The 19,899-nt window shown below is 36.2% G+C and overlaps 1 protein-coding gene across 2 annotated transcripts in view; it reads right to left on the bottom strand.

Annotated features, from left to right (window-relative positions):
• Nucleotides 1–19,271, bottom strand: part of LOC119546398 (rap1 GTPase-activating protein 1) — an 89,489-nt gene extending 70,218 nt beyond the window's left edge. The window contains exons 1-2 of one of the 2 annotated variants that reach the window (XM_037852650.1): nt 15,200–15,571; nt 6,305–6,724 (exon numbers count right to left, since the gene is read on the bottom strand). In XM_037852650.1, the coding sequence (XP_037708578.1) occupies nt 6,305–6,567 (263 nt within the window). In that variant the 5' untranslated portion in view covers nt 6,568–6,724; nt 15,200–15,571. Of the gene's footprint in view, nt 1–6,304; nt 6,725–15,199; nt 15,572–18,939 lie in introns of those variants that run through there. The other variant, XM_037852649.1, reaches the window with a different exon arrangement.
• Nucleotides 19,272–19,899: the final 628 nt, after the last annotated feature.

Raw genomic sequence — 19,899 nt, 5'->3', positions numbered from 1 at the left:
ATATATTACTATGCTCTTCCAAAAAATCTATATACCCCAGCCTTCTGGAATCATAAAAAACTTTTCAATCCCCGAGAACTTTTCCATTATTCAGTCTACGCAACAACGAAAATAACAACAATACGCGGTTCAATGACAACTCCCACTTGAGTTTTTGGGAACTCGTCAAAGTTTTCGATGTCGTTTATTTTCTTTTTTTGTTGCAGAGTCGCTTCACCCATTTATGAAAATTGTCTGTCGCATCAATTTGATATTTGCATCCATCAACAACAATGCTTAGCACAGCCCACAAGACACAGCAAAATGTAAAAGTTTGTGCAAGTGATTTTAACTTTTATAACTTTGTCATTTCTCCCCCTTTGCCGCCTTTGTCTCCGTTTACAATTTCCAATTAATATTTCATAAAGATTTCAGCTTCTTCTATGTTGTTTCAGGCCCCTGCCCCCCGAAACCCAACCCCTTCGACCCCTTCCAGTGGTATTGCCCCAACACTTGTTGTTCAAAGTGTTTTTCTTGGCAATTTGTCTGCGAGGAGCATGGCAAAAGCTCCATAAAATCGGAAAAGAGATAGCGCAGCAAGAGGAAATTTGTTTATGCTGCCTGGTAATTGGGTTAGCAGTGAAGAAGGAGCCAACCCGATGACGTTGACTTGCATCCGTCAGATGCAGCCGCGTATCCACAAGATACAAAATTCAGCAAGTGCAGTAAATTGCCTCGGGCAGAGGAGTTTTTCTTTCATTTTTTGCTCTCAGCTCTTTCGCTTCATTAGGAGAAATTGGATGAGCAGCATATTCGGCTGATTACTCGCACATTTTTTATGTTTGCTCTTTTACGAGACACCATTTGATTTATTCACATGATTACGTTTTTAATGGCAATGAATATTTCTTGTGTTAGAAATGGGATTTGAGTGCAGATTTTTTAGACTCCATACGAATTTCTTAGGATTTATTACGTAAAAGATGACCTCAATATGTCTTATAGGAGAGAAAGGCGGAAATGTTTTAAATATGTTTTAAAGTCAACTGTTTTTTTGCTTGTTTTCTGCTTATTTATTTATATTTAAAGTAATTAGCTTGATTAATTGTCAAGAGAATAATAATGATCATAATATATCTAAATAGAATTCGCTCCTTTCAACTAGAATATTCATTGCTATTCATAGTTAAACCAGATTCCTATTCATATGCAGCACTTCGCAGCCCATTTTCCATTTGGATAATTTACCAAAATGATCTTTCACGGTAGCTAAATGGCACAGATGCTCGAGAAATCTTTGTTTACACGTTTTTAGAGGCTGTTCCAAATACTCACCGAACTTAACCATAAAAACCTCATGCATAAGTCATAAGTGAGTCAGTTTCACAGAAAGACAGAAGCGATTTCTGTTTGATTTTATGTACTCTTTTCTTTTTGCATAACAAACAAAGGTGACTTTTGTATGAGAGTAAAAATGGTAAATAGAAAACAAAAGTTACATCAGTTTGCCTAGGGTTTGTGGGCATAAATTAGCGTGAAACTGCCAAGAAAGAGAGAGACGGAGCTAGTGGGTGTGAAAGAGGAGGGACTTCTCACCTTTTTAGGCAGAACCGAAATGGAACGTTGCCCAGAAGTTTTGCCCAATTAGTCGAGGCATCAAAGCAAACACCCAGACGAAGTCAGTCAGCCAGATTCACTGGCGCGGAAAATCACCAGAGGCCTATGCTTCGTTCCCTATTTCATTTTTCTGCACTTTAAAATAAACATTGAAAATGGATTGCAAAATTGTATGTAAATATTAAAATATACATATATCAAAGTCTCTTCCAAAATGGTGGGCTTAATATGATATATTGGAAGCATAAACAAATATCTTATAGCATTACTTTAAAAAACTTTGAATATTAAAGTAATCTTCCTCCAATACGAAAAAAAAAAAATTTGAATATCAAAGCAATTTTTTTTCAAAATGAATAACTTATCATTATATTTTGGGCGCATTAACAGAAGTCCTATATCATTTGAAACATTTTTCCCTGTGCATTTCTCCCTCAGGTTGTTCTTTCTTTTCGCCTTATTCTGGTTTCTTTTTTTATTGATTTTCCTTGGGGCGTTCGCTGCCTTGACATTAATTTAATTGTTGTCAGCATCTTTTGAACTCTCCTCCCACTCATGTGTCAGCTGTCAGAGCGTGGTAATAAATTAAAAAATTTAGAGCGATTATGGGCCTGAACAATCTTAAGCTTCAATTGATCTCTGCCGACCAAACTAGTTTCCTGTTCGAAGTTCGCAGCTCAAATTGTATGAAATCGCAATTGAATCGGCTAGCGTGAACTTGGCATTGCCGATTGCCACTTGGCCCAATGACAAGTTTCTTTTTTTCCGTTAGACGTTTCCTCAGGGGTCTTGTGGGCTTTGCTCTTTGGTTTTTTATCAAGATTCAGAGTACTTGCCCATTTTTTTCACTCAGTCCAATCGTCCGCTTTTGGGTGAAAATCACGTATGTGGTAGAGACCTCGTGTTCTTGCATAACGAAGTTGAATCCGAAGTTAAATCGGGGTAGGCCTCAAGTGAAGTAAAATGAAGTCGCGAAAAAGTCACGTGCAAGTCCTTTCCGCTTGCTGTCCTTTTTTCTGCAGCTCATCCCTATCTTATAGTGATGGATGTCACTGTAAGGCCTTTAATTCGGTGACCTATTTTCATTACTTTCTTTAAAATTACATTTATTGGATAAAAATATAATATATATCCATATACATATTAAATACTATTAAATTTATATATACTATCAAATTTAAGTTTATCTTTTAATATGTACCACTTCTAAAAGTAAAATATATCTTACGTTTTTTTAAATATTCTGAAGACCATCCCTTTATAATACAAAATTATTTTATTAACCCTCTTTATTCATTAACCTTTATTGATTTAAATTAATAAGTTGTTTATTTTCAATTTCCTTTCCTTTTACTAATTTTTTCTGATGCCCACCCAACCTAATATTCTCAGACCTCACTGTACCGTATATTCTTGGCTAAAAACCACCCACAAATGTATCTAAAACACAGGGCGATAAAGCTAGACAGAGACAGATAACATCTCGTGCCACAATATTAAAGCTGCTGACATGCCAAATTATCTTTCCAAATTAAAGACAAACAACACCAAACGAAGACATGAAAAAAATACCCACAGAAATATAAAACCGAATAAATGTTGAAAAAATTGGAAAGTGATAAATGGTTTGGCCTGGTCAGCTGGCCGCATAATCGTTGTTGTTATGTTTGTTGCTTTTGTCCAGTTATTTGGCGCAATCTTTGCATATAAATTAGCCTGGAAATGCCTTTTCAAATGGGCGAAGAGAACCCGATACCGAATGGAATAGAATCCGAAACACAGAACTCCTATTTGGCTTCGCATTTGACTGACAGACAGGCGGCCAAGTTGATTTTTAACTGGGCTAACTGCGTTGGCCCCCTTTTTCGGAGGCAGAAGAATAAGCGTTTCGGGGTCAACTAGCTGTAGCTCCCCAACGAAATGGAGATGAACACGAAGTTGCAGATGAGGATGGAAATGGAAATGTAAATGGTGGCATAATGGGAGCAGCGGCAGAAGACACGAGTCTCAGACAACTCCGAGATAAATCAAAAATTGTCGGAGAGCCAAAGGGGAAGGGGTTTTACGAAAAAGACCGACTAATGTTAGGCATAAATAATGCAGCAAGGGACAACGAAGAGACCATGGCAAGCCCATAAGCCCCCAAGTAATTAAGTCAAAAATAGCCTAAAGTCACAGGCACTGCACAAAAAAAACCAATCAAATGGATGAATCATTTAAGATAAATTAAAAATAAATCAAATGTTTGACTTTAACTAATAAGAAATACGTTTACTGAGTTTGTACATAAACAACTCGTCAAATTATAAATTTAATGACATTTGAAAAGACCATATTGATCTTGAACAATTTAAAATCATTTTTCAAATAAAGAATTAAATGGAACTTTAATTTTGAATTTTTTTTCAATACCCCTAAAATATTTCTAATATAATCTTTCTCTTTATATTTTCTCTGTATTAAGGAAAAAGTAAAGTCCGCCAGAGGGGAAAAGCAAGAAGGATTGTTGGGGTAATGAAGGGCGCCAACGGAAGTGTTTATGTTTTGAATATTATGTTTTTAACAGAGAAAATCCCCGAGCAAAAAGAGGAGCATGGAAAGAAAATTGTCTTGCGTGGGCGGAGGGAGCGGAAAACAAAAGAAATGAAAATCCCCTTTGATTGTCAAGTTCAGCAGACAAGAGAAATGAAAATGAAAATTGTTTCTGTTTCGGCTTTTAGTTTTTTTTTGTTCATCTTTCTCCATTCAACGACAATGTGACAATGCAGCTTGTGGATAATAATTATTAACAAAACTGTGCCCACGGCCACGCCCCTACCCAAAAGAGACCTCAAGTCCATTGTTTGCCAAGATTTTCCCCACAACATGAAACCCCTCCCTCCATTGCCTTGATGTGTCGCTCTCACAGCCGTAAAGCCATAACCATCCGCAAGGTATCAATTACCAGACTCTAATGCGAAAATAACAAGCCACAAAGGAATGGCCAAGAAAATTTCAGATAAAGGAAAGCAAGGAAGGGAAAAACTGGGTTATATCTAAGCTGAATACCTCGTGGAAAAGCTGACCGACAATGGAGCTGGAGGAAAAAGAAACACAAATGCATTGATAGCGTGAAATGAAGTGCAGTGGGTGACAAACAAGTACAAAAAAAAATTAGAAAAAATATATAGAAATAAAGAGTGAGTGGAAGATAGAAAGTGGTAGAACCAGAACTTGCACAACAAACTTTTCAATGGCATATTGTCAATCAAACCACTCCAACAGCTATTATTTGTTCAAACTTATCGAACTGAAATGTGGTTTTGATGGACAAACGAATGCCATTGAAATGTTAAGTTTCAGATAAGAAGGAAAGTGTCTTGTGATTCTGATAATGAACTTGTCAATCTGAAACTGTCGCTGCTCAAAAGGAATTAAGTTTCTTAAGAGTCAGCATTAAAAATACCGTATGACAACTTGTTTCATAACATATTAAGTATAGATTTTTATAGCAACGCAAAATGAAGACCAAGTGAAAAAGAGTACACACATTTTAAATATAAAATAAATATATATATAAATAAATAAATAAATATAAAATAAAATATAAAAATCACTTTTAAAATTACAATTTTTGCCTAGGATTTATGTATTTTCCCCTATAGTATTTCTCCCCAATAGCCTTAATTCTCCCTACACTTGGCACCCAATTCACGCCTTGCAAATGCATTAACCATTTTCCATTTAGCCACACCACAACGCAAAAACCCTCAACTCATCAAGGCAAACATAAAAGAAAATAACTGAATTTGCGGTGAAATTTGTTAACTGGCCAACAAAAGTTGGCATTGGGAGGGGAAAACTGGAAAACCGCCGGACGATGCTCCCATTATGACAACGTCAGTCAACCGCAGCGACCAAAGGAATGTGACAACAGGAAAATTGCATAAAAAAGAGAGTGCTCTCGCTTCGGGGGAAATGCAGCCAAAGGGAGGGCTCATCAAAAACGCATCTATCATTCGACAGATTGCATAAGAGATACAAAGATACTGGGTCTAATCCAACACCCTCAATTAGCCAAAAAATCCGGGAAACGAACAACCCCATTTAAAGAGCTGCCGGGGGCTTTCAGCTCTGTCAAATTGAATGGTTTGAATTAACATATACTTTACTTATTATATTCATTTTAATTTTGAGGCAAGTATTTATTAGTAAGACAGCTTTATAAGATATCGAGAGATTTTTTAAATGTATTGGAATAGTAATCTACACTTTTGTCAAATTACAAAAATGTAAGTAGGTACTTCCTTAACTAACTAAAGTTAGTTTAAGAGTACTTTAAGCTAGCTTTATGTATTTACCGAATTATCTGTTAGGCTAGTGAATTCTGAATTTAATTATTTTAAAAAAAATATGAGTTTAGTTAAAGTTTCCAAAAATTTAAATGAAATGTTTATCACCAAAGAGACAATAAGTTTTTATTTCGTAAGCTTAAGAATATAAGCATGAAGGAAAAAGAAACTGTCTTAAACCTATGCCAAAAACATTTATCGAAGATAAGGAGTGGTCTTAAATGAAAAATATCTTAAACATTCATAAATGAAAGTATTTGTTTTTTGACCTCTGCTTTTTTCTACTTTTAAACTAAAACCTTATTGAAGTGACTTGTGTTCTGGCTTCTTTTTTGTAGTAATTAAAAAGATCCCCTCCTGTTAATTTGTTTACCTACCCAGCTGGAGATGATCCCTGGCTGACGCTCTTGCCGCCGCCCGTGTGAATGTGGCGCTGAGGGGGGGTGGGCTGGTGGTGGGGCGAGGAGGTCGCCGAGACGGTGGGCGTGCCCCCGTTGGAGGAGGAGCTGCCCCCGCCTCCTCCACCCCCACCACCCACTTGCCCCTGACCCGGCAATTTGCGCTTTGGTGATAGCTCCTGGGCATTCTCGCAGACATTTTCCGTGTTGACGACCTGCTCCAGCATGTGTATCTTCAGCATGATTGATGGATTTGATTGACTGACGTTGTTTTGATTTTGGTTTCGTATTTTTGGTTTTGAAGTATTTTTGGTTTTGAGTTTTGTTTGTTTTGGTTTTCCCTTTTTTGAATGCTTTTAGTTTTTCACATGGGTTCACTTCACTTTTTTCATTTTACTGCTGCACAGAGGGAAAAATTAAGAAGAGTTTAAATTTTATAGCATTTGTTTTTTTCTCTCTCTCTCTATCACTGTGTTTTTATCTTTTCCCGATTATTAATTAAACTTCAGATTGTGGTCACTTGAGCCACATTATTTTTACCCCTTTTTTACAACCGTTGTGAAACCCCGAATTTTATGTGGCCAGCAATAAAAGAATGGAAATTTAATAAGTTTATGCTGCACGACTTTACGGTCATAAAACTTGGTGAAAAAGAAAACGTGTCTTTAAAAAACAAAGAAAATCACTCAAAGGCAAACAAATGGAGATTCTGGGTAGGCGTTTTGAGTGCACATTATGAAAAAGTAATGCCGGAGCTGAAAAGTCTGCCCAACAGAGCGAGGAAAAGCGCGTGGAAATGCGTGCAAAACAGAGAGGAGACAACAAACAACCCGCATATGCTTTCCAAAAGGGGGGGAAAAACCCCGGGGCAAAACCACTTGCCAGGGCAGTCACTTAAGCCCCACATCCCCTACCTTCCGAGAACCTTGAATAAGACCTCATAAGGCGGCAAAGGAAAACTTTGTCTTGAACCTGCCCCACTGACAATTGGCTTGGGTCTAAGATGAGGGAAAGAAAATGTGGAAATTTCCTAGAGGGGTGTTGTTAGGTCGGGGAAAACCGCCCAAAAGGTAATGTGCTGACGCACGTGTCCAAGTGCCGCCCCCATAGGAAAACGGGGAGAGATGATTTATGATTTACGGCATTGACTGAAGGCATCTGGCCGTCAAAAGCCCATGGAGTTACTCCTCCGATCCCCGGATATTCCGTCCCAAGGCCGGGAAACTCGCTAAAGTGGTAATGTGCGTACATAACGAGAGCTGTGAATGGTATTATGGCAGGTTTTTGGGTTGGGGGTGGTGATATGAGGGTTAGTCAAAGGTATACGAGCTGGAATTTGAGGAAAAGTGAGCCTGTTACGGCCAAGAGGAGATGAGCTGTACTTGCTATAAGCCACTTATGGCTGAATATGGTTGTGTTAGCTGTAAGAGGAAATTAGTAGTAGAAGGGGGGGACAGGAACTTTTAAAATTCATAATGGCCAGGCATGTTGATACATCTTTGGCTGAGCTTATACACATTTCCAAAAAATTCCATAACACTACATATTAATAGTATCTTGAAAAATGTAAGTAGTCAAACAGATAAGCTGTGCAGCTTTGAATGTATCCAAGCGCTGAGAATCCAATTATACAATTTCCTACCTAAAGCCCAATTATCAGTAAACCTCTGCTTAAAAATTCTCAAAGGCATACCTAATTGCCTTTATAACTTCCCAAACCTTGAGCACGTTTAATTGATTGGATTTACTGTGAAAGCATCGTATATATTTCCAGCAAACAGTATCCAACTGATATGATTACTTCACTTCAGCCCTAATGCGCCTTCAATGCCGTTGACCTAAATTGGCAAATCTGTAAATCTTCTCAACAACATTTGCCAAATCACTTGCCCAGATTGAGATACCTAGCTTGCTCAGTAATGCAATTACCCAATGTAAAATAAAATGTATAATTCGTTTCGGCTGAAATCGCATTAAGAGCAATCAAAATTTATGCGTCCATCTCTTTCGGCCTCAACACGCAACTTCCGTTGTTGCAAATTCGTCATTTCCGCAAAAATAGCAACAGGCACTCAGGTGAGAATGATAAAAAAATACACTATAATGGCACAGAAAATCATAATAAACTCAACTCAAAATGAAATTGAATTACGTGGCGTAGAAAACAATTTGCGAGAGTGAGTGCAAAATAATTCTTTGGGGCACTGTCGGCTGCATTATAAAAAAAAACGCATATAGAATAATTTATTTAAATCAGGCTCAGAGGCAACCGCCCCCAAGTCGGCGACGACAACCTTTTATGGTGTCAGGCAAAAAAAAAATGAGAAAAATCTATAAAAATTTTATATTCATTCATTTGTTGTTGCGCTTGTTGGCTGTGGACAAATTAATGTCAACAGAATCGGAGATTCGAGGGGGAAAAATCTGAGGAAACGTGTGGGCTGCTGGGCTAATAGTTGATTCCAGTCTCTTAAAACCGCCCAGTGGGTGGCCTTTATCGTACGAGAAAATATGGGATGAATATAGAGAATGCCGAGGAATAGAAGGCAAGTGTGTCGCCCGAACAATGATAATTTTTTTTATTGTTGCTCATTCAATTTGGCATTTTTATTGATGTGTTGTGATCCGAGTTGCAAATGAAATTGTGCGGATTTCTGCTAGATTTTTATTTTTGTTTTGATTGAGTTAATGAAGTCAAAAGTTTGGAATGTCTGGGGGTGAGTTGTTTATGCAGATACTTTGAAGATGATACGAGTATGTGGATAATCAGGACCATTTCTTGTGAAGTTACGCTTGAATTGAGTTCTAAAACTCACAATTTGAGGCCATTATAAACAATATACCCTTATATTTTAAACATTCACCAATTTAGGTGGAATTGTTTTCGTGTTTACCTCGACAGAAATATTTCTTCTTTACTTCCTTGAGTCACTTTATTCCAGGAAGCATTGTCTTAATTACTTTTCTTTTTCAGCTCAAGTTTTCTACCTTCATGCTTTTCCTTTCGTTTTTATCATCATTTTATCGTACGGCAATTATTCAATGATAAGTGTGTCAAGTGCTCGACATACCCAAACATTTGCTAACCCCTTTTTTATATTGTTTTTCCCAATTTCTTTCCAAATAATTGCGTCAACGTTTCGCAATCTGATTTCAGTTAGTACTTTATGGTCATAACTTTGCGTCGATACGTCATAAATAAAATATTTAAGCTGCGGGCCACCAAAGCAAACAATCTATTGAGTCACCAAGTAGAATATTGTTATTTTCTTATCGAAAATAGGCGGGTGTTCTTATCAATCTCCAAATATATGATATGCTGAAGGGAACATTTTTGGAAATTTTGTAAGCCACTCGAAACACTTTGGCAACATCCGGGGTTCCACATTTCCCCACTCAACAATTTTTGGCAAGCTCAAAGTTTGGTTTCCTTCCGTGTGTACATTTCCCTATTTTCCTGCCTAATGGGAGAATTTGGGTCTCAGGAATTTGTTGCTTGTTACGCCGTTACACGTGTTCAAATATTTATGCCTTGACAAATTCTGTAAACAAATTTTTCATCTCCTCTCCGGCTTGGTTTCATATTGGTTCTTATATTATTTTTTCTCGTAGCCTGGCTAACAAACATCAACAGCTGCTGGCAGCCCAGGTTTCTCCGTTTGCTCTGTTTTGTTATTTTTTTTTGGGGCAACAATTTGTGTGAGAGGAATTCTAGTTGATTGTGACTTCTGTTCTGTTCTGTTTTTGTTTCTGGTTTAGTATCGGTATAGTATAGATATCTTATCTTATCGGCTGCCAATTTGGCCGAATAATCAGTTTTTTATGGCCGGAGCAACCTTGACTACTCACACAAAACCGCCTTTCCCCGTTCTTTGGGGGAGTTACTTTATGTTGAACACGGAAATTGGTAGAGAAATTTATTTTTGTAACTGAAGTCTAATGGGAAACTGATGTAGCTGCTTAGTAGTTTGAGATACTGAAACTCTTTGAAGGGAAGCAGGCACACCCGATTTCATTTTATTTGGACAATCGAAAATATAATTACTGGAACACTTTCCGAACTACATTTTTTTAAAAAGTAATATCACTTGAGAACCATAACTTTTTAGCTCGGTAACTCTCAATATCTCAATACTTTTTGTTGGTTTGGTTATAGAAGTGTTTGATACTTTAAAAAACCAGCTTTAAGTGTAAAACTTTATAAAAACTTCTTATTAAAATAATGCACACTAAACGGTTCTGTTCAACAATATCACTTTAAAGTTACTTCGCCATTTAACGAATATCTTGTCTTTCCCAGGAAAGTTCTTAACGCAATTAAAACAAACTTGTAAATTACGTTTCCCTAGACTTTTCCCCCAAATTCAAATCTTGTTACTGTAACGATATTTTTAGAATATTTTTCTACCCAAAGGAGACCTTCAAAACACCTTGCAGCCAACTTGCCATAAAGTTTTGATTTATCACCCCTTTAACCCTTGACTCCTGGTAAACAAGAAAACTTCAAAGTCGATTTTTAGCAACGACCTTTGCTTGTAATAATTCTTTACAAAAAATGGATAAGCGAATTATTAGTTTCATCATCATATTTTCCAGGGAAGCTCGGACGCTAAACTGGATATTTTATTTATTATTTTTGGCACAGGTGCAAACAGGTCGTAAACAAAGAGGGAAAAATATAGAAAAATCGAGGCAAAGGCAATTAAAGTTAGCACTAAACATAGAAGCAGACACTCCCCGCCGACTGCCTGTATTTTCCATTTCCAATTCGTATACCAGCCATTTGGCACTGGGCCATGTCATGGGAGAAGCGGCGGCACACGCCCCATAAATTAAATTCGCGTGTGTTTTTCCACCAACAAAAAAAAAGGTAAGGGGATGTATGGGGGTTTTGGGGATCTGAGGCAGTCGAGATAAGCAAGGGGCAAACATACATAAAACGCATTGGCGGAACGGTAAATTTTGCAGCAGCCTACAAAGGCTAAAGAAAGCCGAAGATATGTAGACTTTATGGTACTCATCACTATAAATTTCACTCCTTCTTTTCTCATTTAAAGTTGAAAGCGGGCTTTAGTATATGCTTAAATGAGTCATTAAAGAGTCATATGAATTTTCGATAATTAAGAACGGATTTGTATTCATAAAAAATAAACACAAGTGTTCTGGTTCTTAATCTTTAAAAGTCCCTAAATTATTCACTCCCTAAATTCCCATTAATATCTCCCTTAAAACGTATGATTAATTGGTCGCATTATTTTTGTAAGTTTTGTTAATGTTTGTATGCCATGTATTTTCTGTATAGTTTGATCCTATACAGAAAAACCAGAATGACTTTAAGTTTGGATATAAGGAAGCTAAAGAATTTAAGAATCTCTTAAATCTATAAGAACTTAGAAACAAAAGCATGATAGCAAACTTAGCTCAGAAAAGTATAAACAACTACATTTTCTTTAAGGATCTAAAAACTAATGAAAACTAATGGGAAATAATAAGTTTACAAAATATAATCTACCAAGAACCCATCATATCCCTGCGTATTTCGAGTACTGGTCATGGAAGCAGAATCCAAAATCCAAAATCAATGCAGGCGAATGACACGGCGAGGCTTAGCCCTCTCTTTCTCAACCCCTGTTGCCCTCTCTTTCTGAGCCAAGCTTTTGTGCTGGCTGCACTTCAACTTGAACTCTCGAGTGACGGCGTGAAAGAGAGGGGCGGCGAAAAGTGAGAGGGATGACAAGACAATTGATGGGCCAGACAAGCGTAGAACGTTGAATGGACGGGCGGAGAATCTGAGATGCGGGGGCGGAGAATCCGATGAGCGAAGAATCCGAAGCAGATAGCAAGAGCAGAGATGTGGCCAAAAAGCAGCTGTTTCTTGGGATTGTTTTTTTCTCAGCTTTCTGTTATTGTCCGTATTTTCACACCGAGCGACAAGGCCAATTTGCTTCTCGAGTTCATTTACATTCCGCATCGCTGAGGTTTACTTTACATCCCAAAGAAATTCAATGGGGCAGCACTTCTACGGACTCATTCCCCTTACCAAAAAAAAAAGAATATATCTGTTAAAAGGCAAACATCCGATTCGGGCAGCGAGAATCTCTTCAATCTCTTCACGAACGTCATGAATATTTGATGAGCTGTCGTTTACCTTTTTCGCCCTCGGAACAAACTGCAACAAATGCCGGAGCCCCAAAAATGCAACAGGCAGAGGCAAACAAAGGAAAAAAGAGCTGGGGTATCCAGGTGAACACGGAATGGGAGCAGATTGCCAAAAGCGGGAGATAAAGTGGAGGAGGTATCCAAAAACTCACCCTGATACATGAATGCTCTGGAAAAGGTTTAGTATTTCTAAATCTAGTGCTATTTTACCAAAATATGATATTTCATTAAAAAATGTCCCCTGTTAACATTTGAGTCCTTTTAAATGGTTCAGAACTGTGGTTTAGATTAGTTTTTAAATATCTCTTTCTTTTAATATGTATGTATTATATCCTCTGAAAACGTTTTCCTTCCAAAATATCTTGAAATCTGTACATCATTTGACTACCCTAAAAACACGTAGAGAATATATTAAAAAATATTTTTTAAATTTCACTCTAAAAAACAATTCTACTTACTTGATGTACAGGTAAGCAATTAAGAAAATTAAGAATTATCATTTTATTTTTTAACTTTTTTAAGCCGACATAAACTTGAGTTGGTTAAAACTTCTCTCCAACAAAAAATAGGTCGTTTATAAATGCAATCTTTGTTAATCTATAATACCTAAAACATTTAATGGGTCTCAAAAAATTAACTTCAGATCTTATTAGTCGAATTAAAACATGTTTTCATTTCCATATTTTTCCAAGTGAGATTTGCATTTTGTAATAAATAACTTTCCTAGGTCCGGCCCGCTAGCTGATGACCATAAATATGATTTTTATGATCAAGCCACTCGAACAGCTCGTATTACCCCGTTTTCTCGAAAGAGCAACTGAAATTCCAGAAAACTGCAGCTGCCAAAGCAGTGAAAACAGAAAACCACCGAAACAACAGTCGCAAAACTCGCACACACATGCCAATAAATATTTTTGCCAGTTGCAGCGAGACAAAAATCGAGAAAAAATTTAACGAAAATGAAAAGTCAACAGCAGAAAACACGGCAACAACAAACTGAAATCATTTCAGGCCAAACCCGTTTCAAAAGCCAAAAAGAAATTCACGTGCTCTGCAAATTTACCATACTTTTTTTTTTTTTTACCTTTTTTTTACCTTCTGCCAGTGGCAATGCATATTAACAACAAAGCAACAACAACAACCAGCTTGATAACAGGCAGTAGCAAAAAATGGGAGGAGTGGAAGAAGAAGATGCAGAGGCAACATTGTCATTTAACGGGACAAACGAACAGGGCGCAAAAAGAGGTGGAAGAAATGCGTGAATTTTAATTTGCATTTTTGCAAATCGGAAACGAGAAAAACCCCATCAGAAATAACCGGGTTTCCCGAAGGAGATGAATCAGAACATAGTTAAAAATGTTTACAAAATTCCACTTTCCAATCACATAAAATTTGAAAAATATTTCGGATAGTAATGCTTTTAGTAATGGAATATTCAAAATATCAAATCATTTTTAAGTTAAATGGGATTTTTGATAGCTATTGTTATGCACTTAATCATGGGAATATATTTTGTAATATCAAAAACAACTATATGTAAAGCTTTGAGCGTTATAGAACTCATACATATAATATATGATATAATATCCCTATTAGGAAGAATGGATTCGGAATACAAATTTGTCTCTATTAGGAACTTGTTTGAAAAAACATGCACAATTATTTAAAAAATTCCATAAACAAGGAAAAGGTATATTAACACGTTTAATTGCCTTTTGCCTTATTCCAGAAGAAAAACCTGTTGAGGTTCACGATCTTCAGTGTTTTCACCCCCTAATAAAAATTCGGAATGTAAAAAATTCCATTTCCACTTGTTAAGGCAACTTTATAACTTCAATCACCTCACACAACTTGCACATAAATCACAAAATAAATAAAAAAGAAACACAAATTTTAAACGATCGCAGCGAGATAAAATTGTTTAAAAAAACACGTAATAATAATGCGTGACGCATTTTAATTGAACTCCAAAAACACCAAAAAAACATTTGGGAACCGGCAAAAACCGAGATAAAGAAAGAGAGAAAAGTTCCGTTTTTGTGATTATTTCTTTTTATAAATATTTCTCGTTTGAGGTTTTTTTCAGAGCTTTGACATTTGTCTGCGGTGATTATGTTATTCCGTCATTTTTTGCACTTGCTATTAAATAGCGTTTTCGTAATTGAATTGCACAAATTATTACACACCAATTTCACTTGCTGTCAACACTTTCTTCGCATCTCTTTTTGGATTCTTTGCTCGTTAAATTTCAATTCCAGTCAGCGATTTTTGTTTAAAAATTTCACTTTTAGGTACGTGCGGGTATTTAGGCAGACGCTTTTTTTTTGGCAGCCTTAATTTGTTTTTTTCTTGCCACCTTTGCCACTTTCGCTTCTAATTTTTTGATAAGACGTCCCAATGCGATTTCAATTTTGTTGCTATTCATTAAAAAGTTCGTTAGACGCCTTTTTTGGGGCTTTGTTTTTGATGTTTTATTGTTTTCATTTTCTTTCTTTTCTTTAAGTTTTTAAAGAAATGCTTTTATAGTATCAATTTTAAAATAATGGTATATTTCCGTTTTTTTGACTGTATCTGCAAACTTTTGTTTAATATTTTTTATAGATTTTTAACTATCTGTAATATTGTTATCAAGTATTCACGACCATAATTCGTTACTTGATAAAATTTTTTTGTTTTTTGTTAATTTGAAATATATATTTATTCCAAAATGATTACCTCAACACTTTCACATGTTTCAAAATTCGTTCAACGAATTTGTAGCTTTATTATTGTTTGCTTTTCGCTATATTTCTTGCTTCATTTGTTTTGATTTCCTATTCCTCGCGCTGCTCTTCTTTCAACTGTTGCTGCCAATTGGCAACTGCTCGACGCTGCACCGTTACTTTTTGACTAGCTAATGATGGAGTGGAAGAAGAAGCAGGCCAGGAGCGCACCGGAAACCCGAAATATATCACGATTCCTGTTCCGACTTCCGATTTCAGGATTTCCCGACGCAGACGCGCGACAACGCACACACACACGTCGGTTGTCCTCGCACACGCACACACACAGACGGACACTCGCTGGCTCGCACGCCCACACGAGTCGGTTTTCAAAACGACTCTGAGGCGAGCAGCAGAAAAGCTACGGGTTTAGCCCCCCAATTCCGACGACAGAGGACCCACACGCCGCTCCGCTCGCACTCTGCTGCGCACGAAGCTCAGATTTCAGGTTCCACTCGCATTGCGTTCCACAAACCGGCTCTCCAGCGGCCTCTCTTTCTCAGTCGTTGGAAGAGCTGTACGCTGCGGTACAATTGGGGCCAAAATAATACAAATTGGATGCCATGCACTACTTTTCGAGTCTTTTATTTGCGTTGAATTAACATTTTACATTTACAAATTTAGATTACTAAAATGACTTAAAAATGTTACTAAACGTTTGCAAAACCAAGTATTATTTACTTTTACTAATATTTGTTTAGATATGATCTGTTTGGACTTTTATATTCTTGAAATGGTATTTAAAAGGAAACTTTTTTTCCCAAAAATATAACCAAATACACCGTTGCTTGCCTCATTACTGAGTTCACTTGTGTATATTCATATTGTTCAATTCATATTATTTTGTGTAAGAATTATTTTTAAAAATTTCTTTACAATATCATAAACATAAGAATGCAAATTCTTATTGTTTCATAAAAAATGCCAACATGTTTTAAAATAAAATATATGAAATAAATATATGAAAGAACAAAAACAATAATTTACAATACTGTAATTACTTAAATCTATATAGAATTTAGTTATTCACAAATCAAGTGCTAAATTTGTGACCTGAACTGTTCTTGCACTTGCATTGCATTTGTTTGGGAGAGGGAGAGAGTAAGAAGGAGAGAGAGTGGGTGGTTGCAGTTTGTTGTTGTTCTGCGCTTATTGCTTTTGTTGCCTTCATGGGGGCGAAATTCTTGTTTATTTACATTTATTTACATTCCAAATGCGCGCAGTTTAAGCAAACAGAAAGAGATGGCAAATGGGAGGGGTGGTAGATGGGGAGGAGGTTATTGTAAGGAGAGCGGGGGGAGCAGCCCGCATTAGCCAAAGTAAACAATTTGGAAAACAATACAATTCAAAGGAGCCGGCGATGCAGTTGCAAGTTGCATATTTGCACAGTGTACCCCAAAAGTATGCAGAAGGCAATATGATTTCCCACCACTGAGAGATAACGAAAACAAACCGAATAACCGGCGTGGGACTCAAACACACAAATACAAAAGTAAACAGAGGCACGAGTCAAAAACAGTCGGCGTTCCATATGCTTTTTTGTTTTTGGGCGCCTAAGAGTTACAAGAGTTATGCTCCCACAATCTCTCGCCCTCTCTGTTATTGGAATGAAAACATAAACATTTTATTTTGTACACTGGGAGAAATAGTTTGGTTTTATCCGACTTAAGAAATCATTTTCATAGAATCATGTTATTTTATGCTCTGCGCAATATCTTTTAAGGTTATCACTCATACGCAGTGTTGCCCTTGTATACATAATTATTTTAATCTTGGCTGGAATCTTACCAATAAATTGTCTTAATTTTTAACTTTATTTTAACAATAAAATGAGAATGGGAGAACATTTCGTAGTACAAAGTTCGGTTGGCATACGTGTTGTATGAGTAATTTTTAAGGAAACTTTGAGGCAATTGACAAACTAAGTATTTACATTTTGTTGCTTTCGAATACCTTTATTGCAGACCAAAAACTATCATATTACTTGTAAACATATTACTTATAAACATAAGCATTATAAAATTGTTTTTAGTTTCAGATTTAGTTACATTTGGAGTTTTTAGTGTACCAAACGTTCCAAGCTCCACCACGCGTTGTGGACTATATGTGGATACTGGAAGTCGAACTGTTTATCCAAAGCAAAAGAGACAGCACTAGCCGAGAGAGGGCCCCAACATAAACAATCTCTCTCACTTTCTGCAACCCACATAAACTTCTCCCATGAACTGCATCCACAATCCACAATGACGTCGGCTTTTGCGGCGGCGTGTTGCACTTGTTCGCTCATTTCTATCATCCACATGTTTGTGGATGTTGCTGTTGTTGTTGGCGGCTGATAGCAAACAGCTGATAACCACAAGATAAACCGCAGCTGCGAGGGGCGTTTCGAAAACCAGAAAATAGATAACCAACTGTTGCATGCCCCACATTTTTGGGGTTACACTTCAAACGCACACCGCTAAACAATGGATGCCACTTTTTCGGTGGGTTTTTATGTAAGCAGGTTGGAAATGCATATTTAATGAGTCTTAAGAAGTGAAGCGGTGTTTATCTGAATTCAATTGTTTTTTGATTCTTAAGAGCAAAAGATCTAATTGATATGGAAATGTTTCGTAGTCAACAGTATAAAATAATCTTTTACCTTGTACAAAACAATAGAAAAATACTGAAGGAGAAACTATCTACAAAATGTTCCACTAGATTATGACTTCTACGCTATCCTAACCTTCCCATTAATGATTAAATAATCCCTTATTTTATTAATATTCAAAAATAAGTTGAAATATATAATATAAATATATATATAAATATACTCATAACTTGAATTTACTTCTTGTAAACTATAGGCATTAATGGAAAGGTAATTTAAATGCTGTTTGAATAATACAATACATTTCTTAACCCATTCAGTATTTATTGAAAAGAACGAATTTGTGTAAATCAACTTTTAATTTTTTTTTTCAACTTTTTTCCTCGACTTGAAAACTTAAATTTTTTGATGCAAAAAGTTTTTTCAAACAAAAATAATAGTAACTGCAAAGAGAATTTTTCAAAATTCATTTTTCTTATATTTTTTATGATTTTTTGAAAATGCTCAGAAACATGCATTTGAGCCATATTTTTCTCTTTTTCATACAAATTTTTTCCGACATTGTCACCTTTAAAAAATCATTAAAAATATAAGCAAAATGATTTTTGAAAAAATCTTTTTGCAGTTACTATTATTTCTGTTTGAAGAAACTTTTTGCATAAAAAATTTAAGTTTTCAAGTCGAGGAAAAAAGTTTAAAAGTAGATGTTTACACAAATTCGTCCTTTTCAATAAGTACTGAACGGTTTAAGAAATGTATTGTATTATTCAAAAGGCATTTAAATTACCTTTCCATTGATGCCACAGTTTACAAGAAGTAAGTTCAAATTATGAGTATATTTAACTTTTGTTGTGTCAAAATATTTATGCCGACCACTGTATAATGAAGGCAAACGCAATAATAAGTTTCTTGTTTTATAAATATAGCATATCTTAAGAGGGACTAAAAGATATAGTCGTACAATTTTCTACAAATCCGTATACAGCTAACTTGTGCCTATTAAAGGCACAACTATGAAGATACATGATAGAAAGTGTTTAATCCATAAGAAATCTGGCCAAAAATCTATTAATCTTGTAGTATTTATGTTTGAGTCCACTTACCTAAGTGGTTCTATCAGCAGATCTATATTCTCGCAGCTTTCCATCTCCAGTCGCTGATATTGCAAATGCCTGGCACTCGAAGTGCTAGATCGGCCCCCAGAAACTCCCGAAACTGTGGCCGAGTTTGAAGAGTGGCGACGATACTCGGCGAAACTTTCGCTCTTCCGGAGACCCGGAATCTTTCCGGAGCTATTGCGCCAGTACTTTATCATCCGGTGAATGGCCTTGGGAGAACTGGTAGCCGAGTTTGCGGCCAGCGATATTTCACTGCCACCCACGAGAGCAGGGTGGCCACGATCCACCAAAGTCCTATAGGAACTCATTTTCGGAAGCTAAAAATATTTATATGTCAAGTTGTTTATAATCATTTAAGCATAATAAACTTACATTAGTTAAAGAGTAGTTTTATTTATTCAATTCCATCTTTTTACTTTTATAACTTGTAGACTTATCAATAATATTTTTTATGTTGTTGCTGTAATATTTTTGTATTATTTGTTTGTGTCTTTACTCCACAACATATTATATTTTTTATTGATGCTATTTACTTATAGCTTTATTGCTTAGTTATTTACATTCTTATCACTTTTGTTTCCTTTTTACAATACAACTATCGGTTCTTTATGGATAAAAATAGTTTAAATCACTCAATTTATAAAGTTATGGTATTATTATTCCTATTATCTTAGTAATTAAAAAAATCGTTCGCTGAATAAATCGCGTTTCGTTTGGGGTTCGATTTGAAGTCGCGTCGCGCCGCCTTCGATTTTCCGACTGACCAACAAAGAATCGGAACATAGCCCCCAGAACAGACCTCTGTAGAACCGAGCTCTGCACTATCTGGAGCATTCTCCCTCGCTCTTTTTTGCTCTCCCTCTCTGACCATTTGCTTTCCCTTGTTTTTATAACTTCGCACGTTTTATTGCAAAGTTTTTTTTCTGAACTTACTTATATTTCATG

The sequence above is a fragment of the Drosophila subpulchrella genome, chromosome 2L, assembly GCF_014743375.2.
Source record: "Drosophila subpulchrella strain 33 F10 #4 breed RU33 chromosome 2L, RU_Dsub_v1.1 Primary Assembly, whole genome shotgun sequence".
NCBI classification, from domain to species: domain Eukaryota; kingdom Metazoa; phylum Arthropoda; class Insecta; order Diptera; family Drosophilidae; genus Drosophila; species Drosophila subpulchrella.
This window is presented reverse-complemented; position numbering and strand designations above follow the sequence as displayed.